Source organism: Anthonomus grandis, chromosome 6 (assembly GCF_022605725.1).
Source record: "Anthonomus grandis grandis chromosome 6, icAntGran1.3, whole genome shotgun sequence".
Taxonomy (NCBI): Eukaryota; Metazoa; Arthropoda; class Insecta; order Coleoptera; family Curculionidae; genus Anthonomus; species Anthonomus grandis.
In genome coordinates, this window is record NC_065551.1 from 14,579,213 (window position 1) to 14,598,507 (window position 19,295).

The 19,295-nt window shown below is 33.3% G+C and overlaps 2 protein-coding genes across 4 annotated transcripts; one reads left to right on the top strand and one right to left on the bottom strand.

Moving 5' to 3' along the window:
• Positions 1–975: 975 nt before the first annotated feature.
• On the top strand, positions 976–16,140 carry LOC126737208 (exoglucanase B-like). The gene is made up of 11 exons (XM_050441989.1): positions 976–1,092; positions 1,145–1,353; positions 1,408–1,527; positions 1,581–1,734; positions 4,402–4,530; positions 5,786–5,980; positions 6,032–6,234; positions 8,940–9,211; positions 9,276–9,433; positions 15,463–15,639; positions 15,891–16,140. The coding sequence occupies exons 2-11, from the start codon at positions 1,145–1,147 to the stop codon at positions 16,119–16,121; spliced, it is 1,848 nt and encodes a 615-aa protein (XP_050297946.1). The 5' UTR covers positions 976–1,092; the 3' UTR covers positions 16,122–16,140.
• LOC126737216 (uncharacterized) lies at positions 16,129–18,941 on the bottom strand. 3 transcript variants are annotated; one of them, XM_050442002.1, is made up of 4 exons: positions 18,773–18,941; positions 18,540–18,722; positions 18,330–18,488; positions 16,129–16,402 (listed from the first exon to the last, which is right to left on the bottom strand). In XM_050442002.1, exons 1-4 carry the CDS (start codon positions 18,819–18,821, stop codon positions 16,158–16,160), a joined length of 636 nt encoding a protein of 211 aa, XP_050297959.1. In that variant the 5' UTR covers positions 18,822–18,941; the 3' UTR covers positions 16,129–16,157. The 3 variants fall into 3 exon arrangements, with proteins under 3 accessions (XP_050297959.1, XP_050297960.1, XP_050297958.1); XM_050442003.1 differs by having other exon boundaries at positions 16,129–16,363; positions 18,773–18,940; XM_050442001.1 differs by having other exon boundaries at positions 16,129–16,405; positions 18,773–18,940.
• Positions 18,942–19,295: the final 354 nt, after the last annotated feature.

A 19,295-nucleotide genomic window follows, 5' to 3' on the forward strand; every position in this document is an offset into this window, starting at 1 on the left:
CCTCTGCAAATGTTAAGAAGCATTAAAAGAAAAATTGTAAGCAATGAGCGAAATGCTTACTGACAGACCGCTAAACAAAATTGTACATTTTTTAAAGGTTATTTAAAAAACTAAGTAATTTTGTGTCTAAAATGGAATTATTATTAATATTACCACTTTTATTATATTTTTGCGTTTATAAATATTTCTAAATAACAACCAAAAAGATCAACTTTTTACTGTATTAATAAGTAAATAATTTACAATTTAAGAAAAATTAGGACCCTATTATGGAAAAATTCCTGATAATGCTTATTAATATGTCGAAACGTTGGGAAACGTATGAATGGGATACATAATTTTAAAGAGAATATAAGATGCTTTTAAAATAAGTTATAAAAAAATCAGGTCTGTATTGAAAAAAAAGAAGTCAGATCCAAACGTCAACAAAAAATACAGGTGAAGTTTTGTAGAGCACAAAAAATTATAAAACATTGTATTCAAAAGTAAGTTTCTAAAATTAATAGTTTTGAAAATAATAAATAAAATTTGGAGTTTTTTATCTCCTCCCTGTAATTCAAGAACTAATAAACATTTTGCAACGCTGTAAAAGGATTTAGAATAAACATCAATATTGGCTAATTTTTTCTAATTTAACCGTCCTCGTATCTCCTTTAGTTTCGGAAATAGCAATAGTCACACATGGCCAATAGGACACCCTGTATAGGATATTCCATTTAAAATACCGAAGTTGGTATAACCGGTATAACTGGAACTGCCGCCATATTGAAAATATTTTGAGTTGCTTTAGGATAGAGTCAAATGTTTAGATCGATTAATGCGGTTCCTGTATATTTTCAAGGCTGCCTTCAAAGTTTTTGATTTATTGGCATTTTAGGAATTTTTTAAACAAATTAAATTTTCAACCCCCTCCTCTCTCTCCAATTTAAACAAAAATATGCTATTATTTATAAAAAATATTTCGAGTTCCTTGGGATTAAATAATCACACTTGAAATTTGTTTTAAGTGGTAAATAAAATACTTGAAACACTTCCTATAAAGCCCAACGTGAAAAATATTTTTTTATTCTCCGAGTGCTTATTTTGAAACAGGTACATATTATCCATTAGAAATTTCATAATAAAAAATAAATAACAATTCCAGATGAAGCTTGTATTGTCCATCGTTTTGGTGGCAGGCCTTGTCACAGTACAGGCCGGCGAATACACCCAAAGATTCCTGGAGTTGTACGGTGAAATTACAAATTCAAATAATGGATATTACTCGAAAGAAGGAATCCCTTACCATAGTGTGGAGACGATGATGGTGGAGAGTGTGGATTATGGACACGAAACTGACTCCGAAGCTCTAAGGTAATAAAACGAAAATTCTGAAATTATTTTCAAAAAGTCCATGTTCTTTTCAAGTTACAACATTTGGTTGAAAGCCATGTACGGGGGAATTTCTGGAGATTTTTCTGCTTTTAACGAGGCCTGGAACGTGATTGAGAATTATATGATTCCAGAAACCCAATATAATACCGATAAGTATGTAATTTATAACCATAAAATTCAGAAGGAAAATACGATTTTTTTTGAAGGTATGATCCTTCTGCTGCTGCGAGTACATCCACTATAACCGCTGGTATAGATCCCATTGGTAACGAACTGAAATCTTCTTATGGGGATAATAATCTTCGTGTGATGCATTGGTTGCTGGATGTAGATAATATTTATGGTTTTGGAAATACCCAGGTAAGCGTAATATATAGAAAATTTCACTCGAAGGTATGCAGAGTAATAAAGTTTACATAAGAAATAGTATTATAGTACCACCGATCAAAATATATTACTACTAAGTATACCACTGATCAAAATAGTAATAATAAATTTTAAAATTGTCAATGTCATTTTGGAATAGCAATAATTCCGAATTTCTGAAATACAATGGAAATAAATAATTTCAAAGATCGGATAATTGACGTTAAATGCGTGGAATAAAATGAAAATTCATCAAACCAAAAATCCCTTCAGAAGCCATACAAAAATTAGAAATGCCTACATAGGCAGACATAAAATATGCCCGAAATAGAAAATATTTTCTGAATCAGATATAAAATGAAATTCAGAAGCTCGGAAAAATGAGCTCTAAAGTCTAGAAAATATAGAAAAAAACTACAAAACATTCGGAAAACTGAACTATAAATGCATAAAAACTACTCCATTACACATATGTACTCCACATATCGTCAGACTATTCAGGAATTCCCTGCTTAAGACTACATCCCAAAGTTTAGGCGTGAGGTGAAAGTTGTCTTTATCCCGAAACCAGGAATGGCAACTCCACACACCACAAATCCTAAAATAATCCCTAAATAATGAAAAAATTGCCATGAAATGAAATGAAAAATTATTTACAAAAAAAATTGAAATGGAAAAATAATAACTTTAAGAGCCTGAATGTTAGGAGAAATGAAATGTTAATCGACATTTTAAAATAGAATAAAAGTTAACCCTAGAAGCCTAAAAAATTTGGAGAATGAGAAAAAAATGCGTCCAAAATCTGAAAAACATGCCTAAAAACAAAATTTCAAATGCCTGGTAAACATACAAAATTGCTTGAAGTTCTCCAAATAGATTAAATTTCTAAGTTCGAGGATAAATGCAGAAATTGGAGTTAATTTAAAAAAAAAAATCGTTAAATAGACTTAAATTTTCTGCTAAAAGCTTAAACGAAATTGGCCATAAAAAATCTGAAAAACAAGAAAAGTTTCTCATTCTAAATCTGGAACATATGAAAAATTAATAAAAAATTGCTTTCAAAGCGAAACATGAAAAATTACAAAATGTCTGGAAGACAAAACATATATCTACAATACCTGAAATACAATAAAAATTGATCCCAAAACCCTGAAATGACGGATACATTTCTGGGAGCCTTACTCCGGCAATGCTGTAAACAAATAAGTAATAATAAATAAAAGAATATAAATAAACAAATGAAAAAAAAATATCCAAAAAACTTGGAAGACATGGAAAATTATTGTGTATGCCTGGAAGACAGAAATAAAAATACCTAGAATAGAATAAAAATTTATTAAGAAAGCCTGAATATTCTAAAAAATGTTAGAAACGCCTTGAAAAGCTTAAAAAAAGGAATATTTCAAAAATACAAAAAATTACGTAAAGTGCTTAAAATAAAGTAAAATTTACCCCAAAATCCTGGAAAGTATGAATTTATGCCAAAGGCATAGGAAAAACTATCTGAGATATGGAACATTATGGTAACTACCTGAAAGATATAAAAAATGGCGGGAATAGAATATTAAATGACTGCAAAAGCCTGAATGTTATGATAAATGGCATTGAATTTGTAAAATATGTAGATTAAAAATTATGCCTAGAATCCTGGAAAATATCAAAAATGCCGAGGTCTAGAAAACATGAAGAATTACAAAAAATGTATTAAATAGAATAAAAAATAACCTCTAATAGATTTAAAATCATAAAAAATGGCAAAAATCTGCTTCAACAGTCTGCCAAAAATGCCTTTAAAAATTAAAAAAAAAGATATTGAATGTCTGGAAGACAAAGAAATTTGAAATTCAAAAAAAATTGGCTCCCAAACTATGGAGGGAACGAGAAGTTTTTGGGCAATGTGCTCTGGCAAGCAAACAACTGAATCTAAAAACATGGAATCCATGCAAAATAATTTTGAATGCTTAGAAGATATAGAAATAAAAGTACCTAAGATAGCATAATAATTCGTTCCAAAAGGCTGAAAAATGCCAGGAATAGAACAAATTTCTCTAAAGGTCTGAAAAATATTTTTTTTTAATAGTTCAAATGCCTCAAAAAAACCATCAAAAATAAAAAATTGCGCAAAATTAATAAAATGTTGTAAAATTTGATCTGAAACTACTAGACAGTTTTAAGAAATTATTTCAAATGCATGGAATATAGGAAAAAGAATGTAAACAAGAAACATTAGTTTCAATACCTGAAAAATATGAAAAATACCTTGTATAAAATTAAAACGAGAAAAACATGAAAAATTACATCAAATCCCCAGAATAGAATTAAATTTGGCTTTAAAGGCCTGGAAAGCCTTAAAAACTTTATTCTAATGCCTTGATATAAAGAATAATAACAGATGCCTAAAATGGACGAATAAAATGAATGAATAGAAAAAATCTCCAAAACCTGAGAAACTCACGTAAAATACATATAGTGCACATTTTATTTTTATTTAAAATCTTATAGAGAATCCATTTAAAACAAAGAGGCTAAACTGTAACAAATGTTCTTTCACCTGAAGATATTGGTTTACTACATAAAGCATAATTTAGTTATAAAAAATAAACATATTTTAAATTATATGTCTGGAAAGATCATGTATAAAAAAATTGTTATTTTTTTTAGGGTAATTGTGAACTAGGACCTTCAGCAAACGGACCCTCTTTCGTAAATAACGGTGCTGGCTCTTTATTCCAAGGCATAACCTATCCCACTTGTGACTCTTTTAAATATGGGGGTAGTAATGGATTTTCTGTAAGTATATCCAAGTCGTTAAATTAAATTATATTGTTATTTTAAAAGGTGACGTAAAAAAATATTTTTTTATTTAACCCTGTATGTTATTTTAATTAAAAATCTAATCTTGACCTAGTGAACAAAGTTACTTAAGAAGTAAAAAAGATTGTTAAATCTGATTGAAATTCGAGAAAAAAAGCTTGAAGATAAACTCAATAGAAACTTGTTCTCTTATTCTTTATTGGTATAGTGTATTCACCATTCGTTGCTGCTGACCAAAATTCCAAAAGATTCGCTGACCTTCCACGTGTCTCCAGAGACGCCCTAATCATGACTGACATCCATTCTTCTACGCAGATGGCTGATTGATAAACCAACAGAATAAATGATGAAACCTATACCAGGCTCTTTGGAGGCTAGAGACTACTTTCGCTAAGTACTGATTAACGGTCCTATTAATTCGTTCCTACCTGCCATCTGACTGCAGGGGTAATACAGTAGTTCTCATTTTTATGATTCCAAGCGTTTTATAAATGTTCCGAAATAAGCTGGATATATTTTCTCCTTGGTCTGAATGTAGCTCCAAAGGTACACCAAATCGTATCTATTCTTTTATTAAGACGTCGGCGATAGTAGAGACTTCCTGGTTTGGTAGAGGGTATGCATCAACCCATTTCCTAAAGTAGAACATCACGACCACGATGTTTTTATCCCCTGCTTCTAATTCGGAAAATGAATTCCAAAATAAACGAGTCCCATTGTCTCAATATGACTTGATATTGGGAGGATACTTGGTCTTTTGGGATGATACTTGGCAACATCTTCCCAAGTTGGCTTTTTCCCTTTCTTTATCCAGGTTAGTACTACCTAGATATCGGCTTATTTCTCTTGGGAATTTATAAAGGAGTGGAATCAGCACCTTCTGGAGATCCTTTGACGTGTCCTGATTTCACATATTTCCAACTCTTCGCCTAATCATCGTTCCTTAAAGTCGTTCTCTTTTAGAATCTTAAGTCTAAATTTTTAACAATAATTTTTATGGAGCTAGCTATAAAAACAATGATCAACAACAAAAATTATCATTCCGTTAAAAAATTGGAACATTTCACAATAATTTAATAAATATTATAGTCTACTTTGACTAATATTTACATTTTCTGCGCTTCAGTGCCCTTATAAAACTCCGGCTTTAAAATCTTTGTTAAGCATTTTTTTAAAGCAATGGTTCATTGTAAATATAATAATAATACAACTAAAATTTTAATGATAATAGTGGTACAGTTCAGTACCCAACTGGCAGTACAGCGCAGCACCTGACGCAGACGCCAGATCCATTTTAGGCGCCTACTGGGCTTCCCAATGGGCCACCCAGCAAGGAAAACTGTCCGACATTTCCAGCACGTTGTCCAAAGCCTCCAAGCTGGGAGACTACCTTAGGTACACTTTCTTCGATAAACATTTCAAGCAAGTAAGTTACAAAAATTCTCTACTTTCACACATATTGACTATTTTTTTTAAGATTGGTAACTGCGTTGGCGGTACAGTATGTCCAGCCGGTACAGGAAAAGACAGCGCCCACTACCTGATATCCTGGTATATAGGATGGGGCGGTGCCATATCGTCTAATGGAGGATATTCTTGGAGAATGTGCAGTGGAGAGGCGCATAGCGGATACCAGAACCCCATTACTGCCTATGCCTTAGTAAATGATCCCAATCTGAAGTAAGTCAGAGTTAATTAAATATGAGTCAGAGTAGAAAAAATTATTATTATTTTTGTATTGTTTTTCGTTCAAGTCATATTTTTTGTATTTTTTTACATTTAAGGATCGTTTCTGAAAGAACTCAAACACTTTCATGAATTTTTGACCCCAATCGACTTTAAGAGTGAACAAAAGATTTTTTTGACAGCAAGCAATTTGATGCTGTTGATAGGTTTTCACCTGTCACAACATGATAGTTTGACGTTAATTTAGTTATTTTAGTTTTCGAAACTATCGAAACAACAATAAATAATTTTCAACATTTTCCAACAATTCCAGTCAGTTCAGGCACGGGTATACAGGTGCATCAAAAAAATGTTCAAAAGAAATATCCTTTTTTCCCAAAAAAAACACGCTTGTGCTGCAAATCCGTCCCTGGAGAAGTCAAATCACCTGCGATTCCTCAAAAACTAGTCTCATCACCTATGATTTAAAATGTAAATATTTCATCAAGTCTCTAAAAGTGTTTTTAGTACAGGGGGATTCGATTTTTTCGAGATTTTTGAAAAGGTTTAACACCTTGTTTTTTTGGAAATGACTTATTTGTAATCATCTGGTTCTATCTCAACATCTTTCTCTATTATTCTTCTATATAGTTTTTGACCAATTGGTTAAACTGAGGACACCCTGTATAGTATTTTTTTAAATTTTTTTCTCAGTTCCAGTAACTCTGAATTATAAAAAATGATTATAATTGAATATATACTTGTATATATGTATGTATGTATAGTTATAGCCTCAATTTCCTGAAAGAATTAAATAAATCAATAATGACATTTTAATTTTAACTATTTTATAATTCCAGGCAGTATATTTTTGTATTTTAGACAGTGGAGCTGAAAAATTTTTTGTTAGGCACTTTTTTGTTATAAAATTCCAGGCCATATTTTAGTTATAAAATTTCTTAGACTTAACTGCCTGGAATAATGAATTGAGTCAATAATGCTAGTAAAGTTAGACTTATTTTACAATTCAGGGCAGTTCAGACATTGGTTTTTTAATATGGGCAGTTGAATCTAAGATATTTTTAATTCCAGGCGTTTCAGTTTAGTTTATTTTAATTATTTTCAGAAAAATATGACTCACTGCTAAGAATAATTAATTGAAAAATAGAAACCTTAATAAGTTCTAAGGCATTGATTTATGGGAATTAATTTAGAATTTCTGGGATCACTCCAACATTGCCAAGCACTAGTAAATTATTTCGCAAGACCGGCGTTGCCAGACTGAAAATCTCCAAAATCATCCTAAAATTATTTCATTTTATGACATTCAGAAATCATATAGTTCAGCTGACCATTTGAAAAATAAAGGCAAGAATGGTGTATAAAAAATAGGCCATCATGTTACACTCAGGGGAAGAAGGGAGCTATTTTGACTCAATTCAGTGTGACTATAGGGGATCATCTAGATCCCGTAGCCTAGCAGGCCATAAAAAAAGATTTTTTTTCTTTTCCCTGTAAATTTCAAAGAGTACTAATGACTCAACATGCCTGGAATTAGTAAAATATTTCTATCTCTTTCAGGCACTTAGAGAAGCCTGAAAAACATTGTCTCCTGTGAAATCTAAGACATGATCCAGTGATGGAATCAACTTTGTAAAAATAAAATTATTTGTATCTTTTCTAGGCTCCTAAAACAGGCAGAGATTGAAACATAGAAAGCCTTAAAGACAAATCGTTTTTTGAGATATTTAACTTCCTGGAAACACTATAATTATAAGTTCCATCTCTTCCAAGCATTCGAAATAGAAAGAGACCTAAATACAGAAGAGCTTGAAAAAAAATCGATTTTGTGAAAGATTTCTGAGAGGATCAAAAAACTGAGTCCCTGAGAGGCCGTAAAAACCCTCTTATGTTGTGATAAAAGATTGATTTTAAAATGCCTGGAATTCGTTAAGTAATATTTCCCTCTCTTTTTCTCTCTGAGTTAATTGAAAACATAAAAGAACTTCCTGAATAATGAAAAATTATGTGCGATTTTTTTCGTTTTAAAAAAGATGTTTTTCATTTTCATTTCATTAAAAAAAAGGGTTAAGTGGAAAAATGCAAGTAAAACTCAAAATTATATAATATTTTTTAAAGGTAATTAAAGTATATTTTCTAATTATAGGATCATGGTTTTCTTATATTTAAGGAAGTGGAGCTGTGGATTTGTTTTAACTTCAGGCAGTTTTCTAGTTTAATTATAAAAAAATATTCAACAATGGATAAATTGCCTGGAATAAGAGATTTAATAGCTTACGCAACTGTTTTTAATATATAATGTTATATTTTAATGCTAATAAAACCCCAAGGAGGGAGGACAGTTTTTATTGTCATTTGACAATTTTGGATAGATTTTAATTTTGCTTCTCTAAACTTAAATTAGTTTAAGACTACCTGACCTTAGAAAGTATTTTTATGATTATTCTAAGATAAGTTAAAGGATCATTTGTGTCAGTCATTTTCAATAATCCTGAAACATTAATTGTATGTCACGTCACTTAAACTCCTTCCACGATAATTTGTCGCAATATCTATAAACATTCTAGGAAAAGTTAAGAGATCATCTGTGTCAGTCATTTTGAATAATCCTGAAACATTCATTGCATGTCACCTTACTCAAACTCCTTCCTTATGAGTGAAATTTTTATGACTACTTTTTTAAATTGTTTCTTGTTTAGACCCTCAAGTGCCTCTGCAGTATCGGACTGGCAAGCATCTCTCGAAAGGCAATTAGAGTTCTACCAATGGGTTCAGACCTCTGACGGTCCTTTAGGAGGAGGAGTTACTAACTCCTGGGAGGAAAGTTACGCAGACCCACCGGCGGCTGTCAAGGCAAATACCTTTTATGGCATGTGGTATAAGTCTCAGCCAGGTTATGAGGGTGCCAGCGACTGGTTCGGTATGCAATCTTGGTCCATGGATCGTTTGGCACAATATTACTATTTAACCGGTAAAATTCTGTTTTTCAATAGTTTCATAGTTATTGTTCTTGAGTTTATTATTTTTTTTATTAGGGGATTCTAGAGCACAATCCGTTTTGGAAAAATGGGTAAGCTGGATATTAACACAGATTAATGTGCAGACCAATTACTTGACCACGCCGGTTTCTTTAAGCTGGACTGGAAATACCCCTTGGGATGCTAAAGCCAGTGTATCTGGATATGGAAATATGGTAAATACATTTTGTTTTGATTTAGTTGTCAAAACTGTCGAAATTTGACAGATTTAATAGTCACCAAAACATTCCTTTGATTCTTTAAAATAAATAAAAATTAATTATGATACTTAAAATGATCTAATAGATTACTTATATTTCAATTGCCTGAAATAATTAATTGACATATTATCCACATTATATTTATTTTACAATTCCAGGCATGACTTTTATTTCTTAGTTGAGTCGTTTTTTTTTTCAATTTAAAGCTATTGAGTTGTTTCATTGTAATAAGAAATATGGCTAACTACCTGGAATTTGGGTATTAATTGAGGTACTAATGATATTTAAATTAAAATCATTTTACAATCCTCGCACTTCAATAATAATAATAATACTAATAATAGCTTTACTAATCTTAAGAATACATAATATTCACAGACAAGTCAAATAATCAAAATATAAGAAATAATAGTAAATTATGCAAAGATTCACTTAAAAACTAATACTAACGATGTTTAAAAATTGTTCATACATATATTATAAGTCACATGAAAACAGAGAAAATTCAGACGAAGTACAGTTGTATATACATATATAAAATTCTTACTGAGTAAGTACTAAAATTTTTAAAAAAGTTGCCTATTTTCTGTCAATGTCGTCTTTATTGTATATACATCCAGTGCATCCCAAAAGTTATGTCTAAATTCATTTAAAATTCAGGGGTGTGTTCGAAAAAAAAACGCTCGGACCCGTCGATTCTTATTTCAAGTTGCGCATTTTTGTACGTGAAGTTTGTATATACAGGGTTGTTCAAAAATAAATATGACCATCGACTTAATTTTTTCAAATGAAAGCACTTTTTTTTATTTCATTTTTGAATTTCGCGTGGAATGTTTCATGCATCATGTCCTATACCTAAAGTCAATAGTTATAGAAAAAAAGACGACCAAATATATTATTGAAGTTTACCTTACGAGTACCTTATTTTTGAGAATTTTTATACAGAGCAAAATTCCATTCATTCGTGTTTTTTTATTGTTAGCTGGTGACCGTGTATTTTCATAGAAACTGTATGACAGTTGTACGCCAAACAGATATTGTCAAGCATGAAATTCTGTGCATGGTTGGGTTTAGTGATAGAACACGTACTCAAAGAGAAGCTGCTCAAATATTCAATGAAATCCATCTTGATCGTCCTCCGATATGTCAAAAGGTGGTGAGTAGAATAGAGGCTAAATTTAGAGAATTCGGTCATGTCAGAGATCTTCCGAAATCTGGTCGTCCTGCTCGAGATGAAAATGAACAACTTGACGTTTTGCTTTCTTTGGAAGAAAATCCATGCACTCTTCTGTCGCAGATTGGAGCAAATTTACACAAGGAATCTATCGAATATATGAAATCTATAGTTCACCTAATAGTTAAAAAGCACAAATATCACGATTTCGATAGGCGAAATGAGTTTTGTGAACGCTTACAAAACATGTGCAATCTAAATAATAATTTAGTAACAAATATTGTTTTTTCCGATAAAGCCACGTTCTGTTTGAATGCTAGTGTGAGCAGAAAAAATTGTCGATATTGGGCAACAGAAAATCCGCATTGGATGATGGAGGTAAACACCTAGTACCCTCAAAAACTAAATGTGTGGTGTGGAATAGTGCGCGGAAAAGTAATAGGTCCCTTTTTCTTTGAACAGACTTTAACGGGACAAGTGTATCTCGATTTTCTCCAATTTGAATTAGTTCCAGCATTACTAGCTTCATTTCCAAATCCATTGGACCCAGACTATCCCGACGAAGAACTAATTTTCCAGCAAGATGGCGCTCCTCTGCACTATGCTGCCACTGTGCACACATTTTTGGATGAAGCCTTTCCCAATCGGTGGATAGGAAGGAGAGGACCCATCGAATGGCCTGCTAGGTCACCTGACCTAACACCAATGGACTTTTTTTTGTGGGGATACCTCAAGTCGAAGGTATTTGTTAATAGGCCAAATAATCTAGACGACTTGAAAGAGAGAATTCGCAGAGAAGTGCGCGCCATAACGCCGGAAATGATTGAAAATGTGCAACGAGACTTTATTGATCGCCTTGGATATTGTTCAGCCGTGAATGGCAACCATTTTGAACATTTAACTTAATTTTTGTTCTTTTTTTATTTGTTACATGAATCGTCTTTTTTTCGATAACTGTTGGCTTTAGGTTTATTTATTTATTTATTTATTTATTCATGCCAAAAAGTATAAAGCTTTTACACAAGTCAGTCAAAAATATAACTCCAAACAAAAGTATTAAACTGTAAAATTCGTTTTACCTAAGAACAAAAATAAAACACATATAAGCCTAAAAAGTAATGCTTAAAAACACTTAACACTAAAAGTCAAGAGACCCAGCCTATGCAATAGCACTGAAATTTGAGCTCAGGAATTCCTCAAATGAATAAAAACCATTGGTGACTAAAAAATGTTTTACCTTTGTCTTATAAGCATTAAGAGGCAAATCCTTAACGGAGACCGGCAGGACATTAAAGAATTTAATTCCATAATAAGACACGCCATTATGGGTACGCTCGAGTCTCCTAAATGGTGCCACCAAGGAGCCGCTATTTCTGGTGTCATGACTGTGAGTGCTAGCATGAGTCGCAAACCTGGGTAGGTTTTCCCTAATGAATACAAGGCACAGAAGTATGAAGGCGCTTGGTAAGGTGAGAACTCTCAGAAGCCTGAAGTGGACCCTACAACAATCCCTGTATCCAATCTGCGCAATCACTCGCAGACATCGACGTTGCAATGCAAAAATCCTAGGCATATGCGCTGAATGACCCCAGTTTAGTAAGTTATACGTCATTAGAGAGTGAAAATATCCAAAGTAAGCTGTCCTGAGAGTACCTGCGGAGACAGACCCAGACAAATTGCGAATCAGGAAAGTACACCTTGATAATTTGGTTGACAATTGATCTATGTGACCTTGCCACGTCAAACCACTATCCAATCTAACACCCAGAAAATCCACAGACACACCTAAAGATTGTTGCTGGGAATCAACGTCCCGAAGGGAAAAAATTATATTTTGAGTTTTGGACTCATTTAAGCACAATCTATTGGAAACGGCCCAGTCTCTAAACTGAGAACAAGATTCTTGAGCCTTGAGCGAAATGTTTGCGCAACTCCTATTAGTACACAGGGATGTAGTATCATCAGCATACAAATAGAAAGTGCAATCAGGATGACAAGTTGGTAGGTCATTAACAAATATAAGAAACAGGATAGGCCCGAGAACGGATCCCTGAGGCACTCCATGCTCAATCGACAAACTCTGAGACCTACATCTCCCAAAACAAACAAACTGACTTCGGTCACTCAAGTAGGACTGTAGCAGTGACAGACTTCTCGAACAAAATTTGTAGTGGTTGAGCTTTTGAAGAAGAATATTATGCTCCACACAATCAAAAGCCCTAGATAAATCGTAAATTGAGGCGACGTCACACGTCACAAGCACGACGTCACAAAGGTTCTGGACCGCATCAGTGGTGTGGTCCAGAACCTGGAAGTGTTTCTTTCTAAACCCATGTTGGTTCACATAAAATAAAGAGTTTTGTTCAAAATACTCCTCTATTTGAGTCTTGAGTAAAGACTCAAAAATCTTTCCAATGATAGGCACCAGAGAAATGGGACGGTAATTTTCAACATCCACTTTTGATCCCTTTTTGTGAATAGAAATGACCTTAGCAATTTTAAGACAGGATGGAAATGTGCCCTCAAAGATAGCCAGGTTAATTAGTTTGGTCAGGGGAACAATAATTAAATTCTTAATAGTCTTTATGCTATCTTTATGCTATCATTGCTTGCACTATTCTTCATGCCATCAATCACCTGACGGACCTGGATGAAAGTAACTTCGGCAAAGGAAAAGCCGGGTCCGCAAGGGCCAGTCAAATAAGCTAAAGGATTTTTGGGAGGCAGAGGAAGAGTCTCTTTTAGTTTGGCAGGAACATTCACGAAAGATTCATTAAAATGGCTGGCATTAATATCACTCAGCTCCGATTCCTTTACGCTAGGGTTCAGAGCTGTAATTACCCTCCACATTGCTCGGACAGGGTTACTTGACTGGCTAATGAAGTTGTCATTGACCTTTCTCCTCCTTGTCTGAATTTCAAGCCGGTATTTGATACGGTAGGTGCGGATAGTATCACTTGATATCAAATTGGGGTATTGTTGACTAGCCCGTCTTAAGAAACAGAGCCGTTCTCTCATTTCCCTGAGAGACTCATCAAACCACTTAGAAGCAGCTGAGCGCCTGGCGGTATTCGCTGATTTTGACTTCAGTGGAAAACACATTAAATAAGCCTCGCTCAGAGATTTAACAAAAGAATTAAAAGAGATATCAACATCACTAGTATTGCCTATGAAGTCCCAATCAAAGTTCTCCACCGCATTATAAAAATTTAACAACCCCCAATCTGTTATAGGGCGGTAACATATACGAACAGCGTCACCTCGAATGGGGATGCTCTGTTTAAATTGAAACACAATTCCCAAGTGATCAGACAATGATGGATCACAAATATTAGCATTACAATTGGAACTGGAGATAGTTGTAAAAATATTATCCAGACTCTAGCAACTGGATAAAGCCCAAAGCAAGAAAACAAATCAACAACCCTCCTCGACTGTGTCTGGTTTAGATTAAACTTAACATTAAAGTCACCAGTGATGACATATTTTTTGTTAATTGTTAAGCTAGCAAGGAAACCCTCCAGACAACTGAAAAAGTTGTCGAGATCGCCCAGTGGAGATCTATAGATAGTAAATATGAGAAACTCACCATGTTGGATCCCCGCAATCTCAAAATCCACCTCACATGCTACTCCTTGGGGCAGAATACTGACAGACTCACAATTTAATCCATCACGCACATATATGCATACCCCGCCATGATTTCTGTTTATCCTACAAAATTTGGAAACAAGACTAAATCCGTGTATATGGGTTACACCAATTTCCGCCTCAGACAGCCAGTGCTCATTGAAACAAAGGATATTAATATTGAGGTTCGATTCGAGGTTTAGCACATGATGCATGAAACGTACGCGAAATTCAAAGATGAAATAAAAAAAGGTTCTTTCATTTGAAAAAATTAAGTTGATGGACGTAATTTATTTTTGAGCAACCCTGTATATACAAACTTTACATACAAATCGACGGGTCCGAGCGTTTTTTTTCCGAACACACCCCTGAATTTTAAATGAATTTAGACATAACTTTTGGGATGCAGTGTATAAGGATCTCTTATACACTGCATCTTATTATAAATTTTAAAATAGTAATTTTTCAATAGATTTAATGGAATAAAAACGATGGGTCAACTGTTTATAATAATTTATTAAGCTGTAATGATATTTAAATTAAACTCATTTTACATTCTTCAACTGCCTGGTATAATTCATTGAGTTGTAATGAGATTTAAATTACAATTAATTTATAACTTCAGGCAATTTATTAGGTTCATTGTAATACACAATAGGACCCAACTGTTTGGAATAACTCATTGAACTACTAATGACATGTAAACTAAAATCGTTTTACAATCTCAGGAAGTTCAGTAGTGATAAAAAATACAACTCAACTGCCTTAAATATTTTATTAAATGCATTGATATTTAAAGTACAAATAATTAACTTTTTCCAATTAATTTTTATATTCCGGGTAGTTAAATCATAGTTTTTTTTTAAGTTTTGTTTAAGGCTGCGACCGTCTGGAATTTTATTAACTTCTTAATTCATCTAAATAGAAAATATAAGAAAGAGCTATTGGATCTTGTTGACAACTAGCAAGAATTTGGTGTGACATTTAATAGATTCTCACCTGTTAAACTTTGACAGTTTTAACGAATAATTTATCAAATGATTGTTTTTAAGTGAGTGTACTTTAACAAACTTTGACTTGTGGAAAATATTTTACTAAATTCTTATAAGAAAAAAAGTGTCCGAAAAATTCGATAAGTCCGAAAAGTGTCCGATAAATTTCCGTTTTCCCAATTTTCTAGATTGGAATTTCCAGTTCTATAGCCAGAACCCTCACCTACTATGCGGCTAAGTCCGGTAATACTCAGGCCAAATCAATGGCCAAGCAAATGCTTGATAACATGTGGCAGAACAACCGAGATTCCATTGGACTCTCTGTTACTACTAGTGTTGATAGTTTGAGTCAGGTTACGACTAAGGTAAGCTTAATATACAGGGTCATTTAATTATAATGAATTATTAAAGATAGTGGGAAAAATAATAGGTTTTTTGCTGTCGGTTTGGTATCAATTTCCATTTTCCAGACTTACCAGAATCAAGTTTACTCTCAAAGCCATCATCAGAAATCTTTCAATTATTTTATTATTTTAATTTTTTTACCCAAAATCATCTTTTTATCAAATTCATTCCAAGAAAATTATGTAAGTTATAGTTTTATCGATTTTTTTAGGTCTATATTCCTATTTCCGGCTGGACTGGTGTTTACCCTAATGGAGAGCAAATAAATGAATCCTCCACCTTCTTGGACATCAGATCTTTTTACAAAAATGACCCCAATTGGTCACAATTGCAGAACTACTTAAACGGAGGCTCCGCCCCAAAAATAAATTACCACAGGTTCTGGGAACAGGCCGATATGGCCTTGGCATTGGGTGCCTACGGGTTACTTTTTAATGAATAAAAACCTATTTTGTCTCTAATTTTAGTTTTATATTTATTAAAAGATTCCCTTTACTTTATTTATTAAAAATGACAACGAAATAGTCAGAAGTAAAATTGATGGCATCGTTGCAAAAGAAGCGCCGCTGCCACCTCCAGATCCACCGCCACTTCCTCCTCCTCCCGAACCTCCACCACCGCTTCCCGAACCTCCACTACCGCCTCCCGAACCTCCACCACCGCCTCCCGAACCTCCACCACCACCTCCCGAACCTCCACCACCGCCTCCCGAACCTCCACCACCTCCTAAAATTAAAAGGAAAACTCCATTAAAATTACAACTTAAATTCATTCGTTAATGCGTTAAAATACAAGGGGGGTCCCAGAAATGACCGGCCTGACCTAGAGATAGCGGTAGTTGTTTGAAAAATATAAATGTATTAGAAAGCCTACGATCTGTAAAGCATATGTTTCAAATTTGAAGGCGCCACGTTCGTTAGTATTTGTTGGGCAGCCATTAATAGTTCACAATACTTATATATAATGCGATGACGACTCCAGAAAGCCCACAAGTCGGTACTGGATGATCTTAGACTAAAAGGGCACAAATTAGCAGACGTGGTACGCATTTTATTTCAGAACATTTGGACATGAGACAGCTGTGTGCAAAATGGGAGTCGAGTTTGCTTACACTCGAGCAAAAATAGTATTTTGAAGATGTTTCAATTGAGTGTTTAGCGAAGTTTTATAGTAAAAAAGTAGAATTTTTGCCTTGTTTCAAAACTATCGATGAAACATGGGTCCACTACTTCACACCCGAGACAAAGGAACAGTCAAATCAATGAACTCAAAAGAACGACCCAGCTCTAAACAAGACCAAGACCCTTTCATTTGCAGGCAAGGTCATGGCGTCTATTTTTTGGGATGTGCGTAGGATAGTTTTCATTGACTCCGAGAAAAAATGAAATTAGGTTGAAAAAAATTAAAACTATTAACGGCGAATATTATGCTAATTTATTGCAACGTATGAGCAAACAATCGGATTTAGCTAAAAAGAAAATGTTGGTTCAACAAAGCAATGCACCAGCTCACAAACTTGTTATTGCAATAGCTAAAATTAAGAAAAGTTTAAATTGATACCTCATGCACCTTATTCGCCAGATTTAGGCCTCTTCAATTATATTCTATTTCTAAACTTAAATTATGAGACAGTTTTACCACAAACCAAAACCCTTTATTTTTACTCTCGACACGTGTTTCGCTAACGACGTTAGTATCTTCGGGAATCAAGGAAAGAAGATTAAAACAAATTATTATAATAATTAAATTAATTTTGAGTTTTAATCTTCTCCCGAAGATGCTAATATCGTTAGCGTAACACGTGTCGAGAGTAAAAATAAAGAGTTTTATTTTGTGGTAAAACTGTCTCGTAATTTGAGTGTCACACCAAAGGTTCCAACCATAGGACTATTTCCAAACTTAAAAAAAATGGCTGAGTAGTCAAAGATTTTCCAATGATGAAGAAATGATGTCAGCAGTTATTGGCTATTTTGAGAAGTAAGACATTTCCTTTTATGAAAAGGGTATTCAATTTATTGTACGCCGCTGAAAAAAATTTATTGAGCTAAAAAGAGACTATGTTAAAAATTAAAAAAAAAAGGTATTTTCTTTGTTGGGTAGGGTACTTCTGGGACCACCCTCATAAGGCAGAATTTTTAGGAACATTGATTTCTGTTTTCCTGACTTTTAATGGCTTTTTTTGGTTAAATTCATCCTATTATATAAGGAAGACATCCATAAAAAGATACCCAAGAAGCACAAATTAATTCTGACCACAGCACATATGACAAGGAACAAAATAATCATGTTTTTTTGAAAGATTCTCACTCTCTTCCATACCGAAAAAATTTTAATAAATTTTGAATCCCAGGAATGTATACGTGTTACGTTTCAAACAAAATAAACGTTATGTGAAACAATCCAGGAACGTGCATGATTTAGCATCATATTTTTACCCTCAAACTCATTTTTAGGAATTTGCCAATTATGATAAAAAAATAAATTGCAAGAAAACATGTAGAAATATTCCTGGAATGTAAATAAAGCTTAAAAAAATCCCTAAGAACCTGAGTTTTTTCGGTACTTTTAGAAAACCTTTTTGGGTTAATAATAAAGACAATGAGTTTAAAATTGTTGTTACATTTATAAGAGATTCCTTGAACATTATTACCTTGAACATGCGTGTTACATTGCTGGGTATTACAAACTGTACATAAGGTCCTATTAGTGCCTACAGGTGGTGCAGCTGTACATACAGGATGGGAGGTACCAAGAGGAACTACTGAACATCCTCTAGTATACCCAGTGAGGTTTGCTGCACCAGATATATCTGGAAAAATTTCATAAATATCATAAAAAACTCATTACCAAAAATGCTTACTATTAGAATTTAAATACTGAGAAAAACATGCAATGTTCCACTGAGATATGTTTCCGGATTGAATAAGAGCTGTGCAATTTTGTAATGGTGCCTGCTGTATAGGATTAGCACAAGAGGTTCGGTTGGGCGATAGAGGAGTACAACTGTAGCACATAAATGTACTGTTTGATGTTTGCCCTAAGCCTAAAAATATATGTTATTAAAATCATATTGTTGTTATTATAGATACTTACTTAGGCCGAGGAAGAGCCCAAAGCTCACAATTCCCAACCAGCAATCCATATGTGTCTAATAATGAAACTGAATAAAAACAAATTGTCTTTATAGGGATGTTTATATAATGTGCGCGATATCTTGACGATGTCTTTTTTTTGTTGTTTTTAAATTGAGTGCTAATGTATTAAAACATTTTTTTTGTCAGTGGCAACAAATTATCAGAGATTAGAGGATATGAGAATAATATGACGGTAATAAATTATGATCTGTTTACCGGGAAAATACACGTTGAACGGCATATAATATATGATTTTTTTTTAGAAATTAATCGCAAATTAAGTGATAACGCAGGGCAATATAAAGCTAAAAAAAGATGGAATATGGGAAGGAAATACAACGTGAATCAGATTTTCAAAGTTTTTATGATACAGGTTGCTTTTTTTCACTTTTATGTGCTTGGTTCAAGATTTATTACGATTTTATATTTCCTTTGCATTTAATTATTTTTTTTACGGCATCGACTTTCTTCTGATAATGATG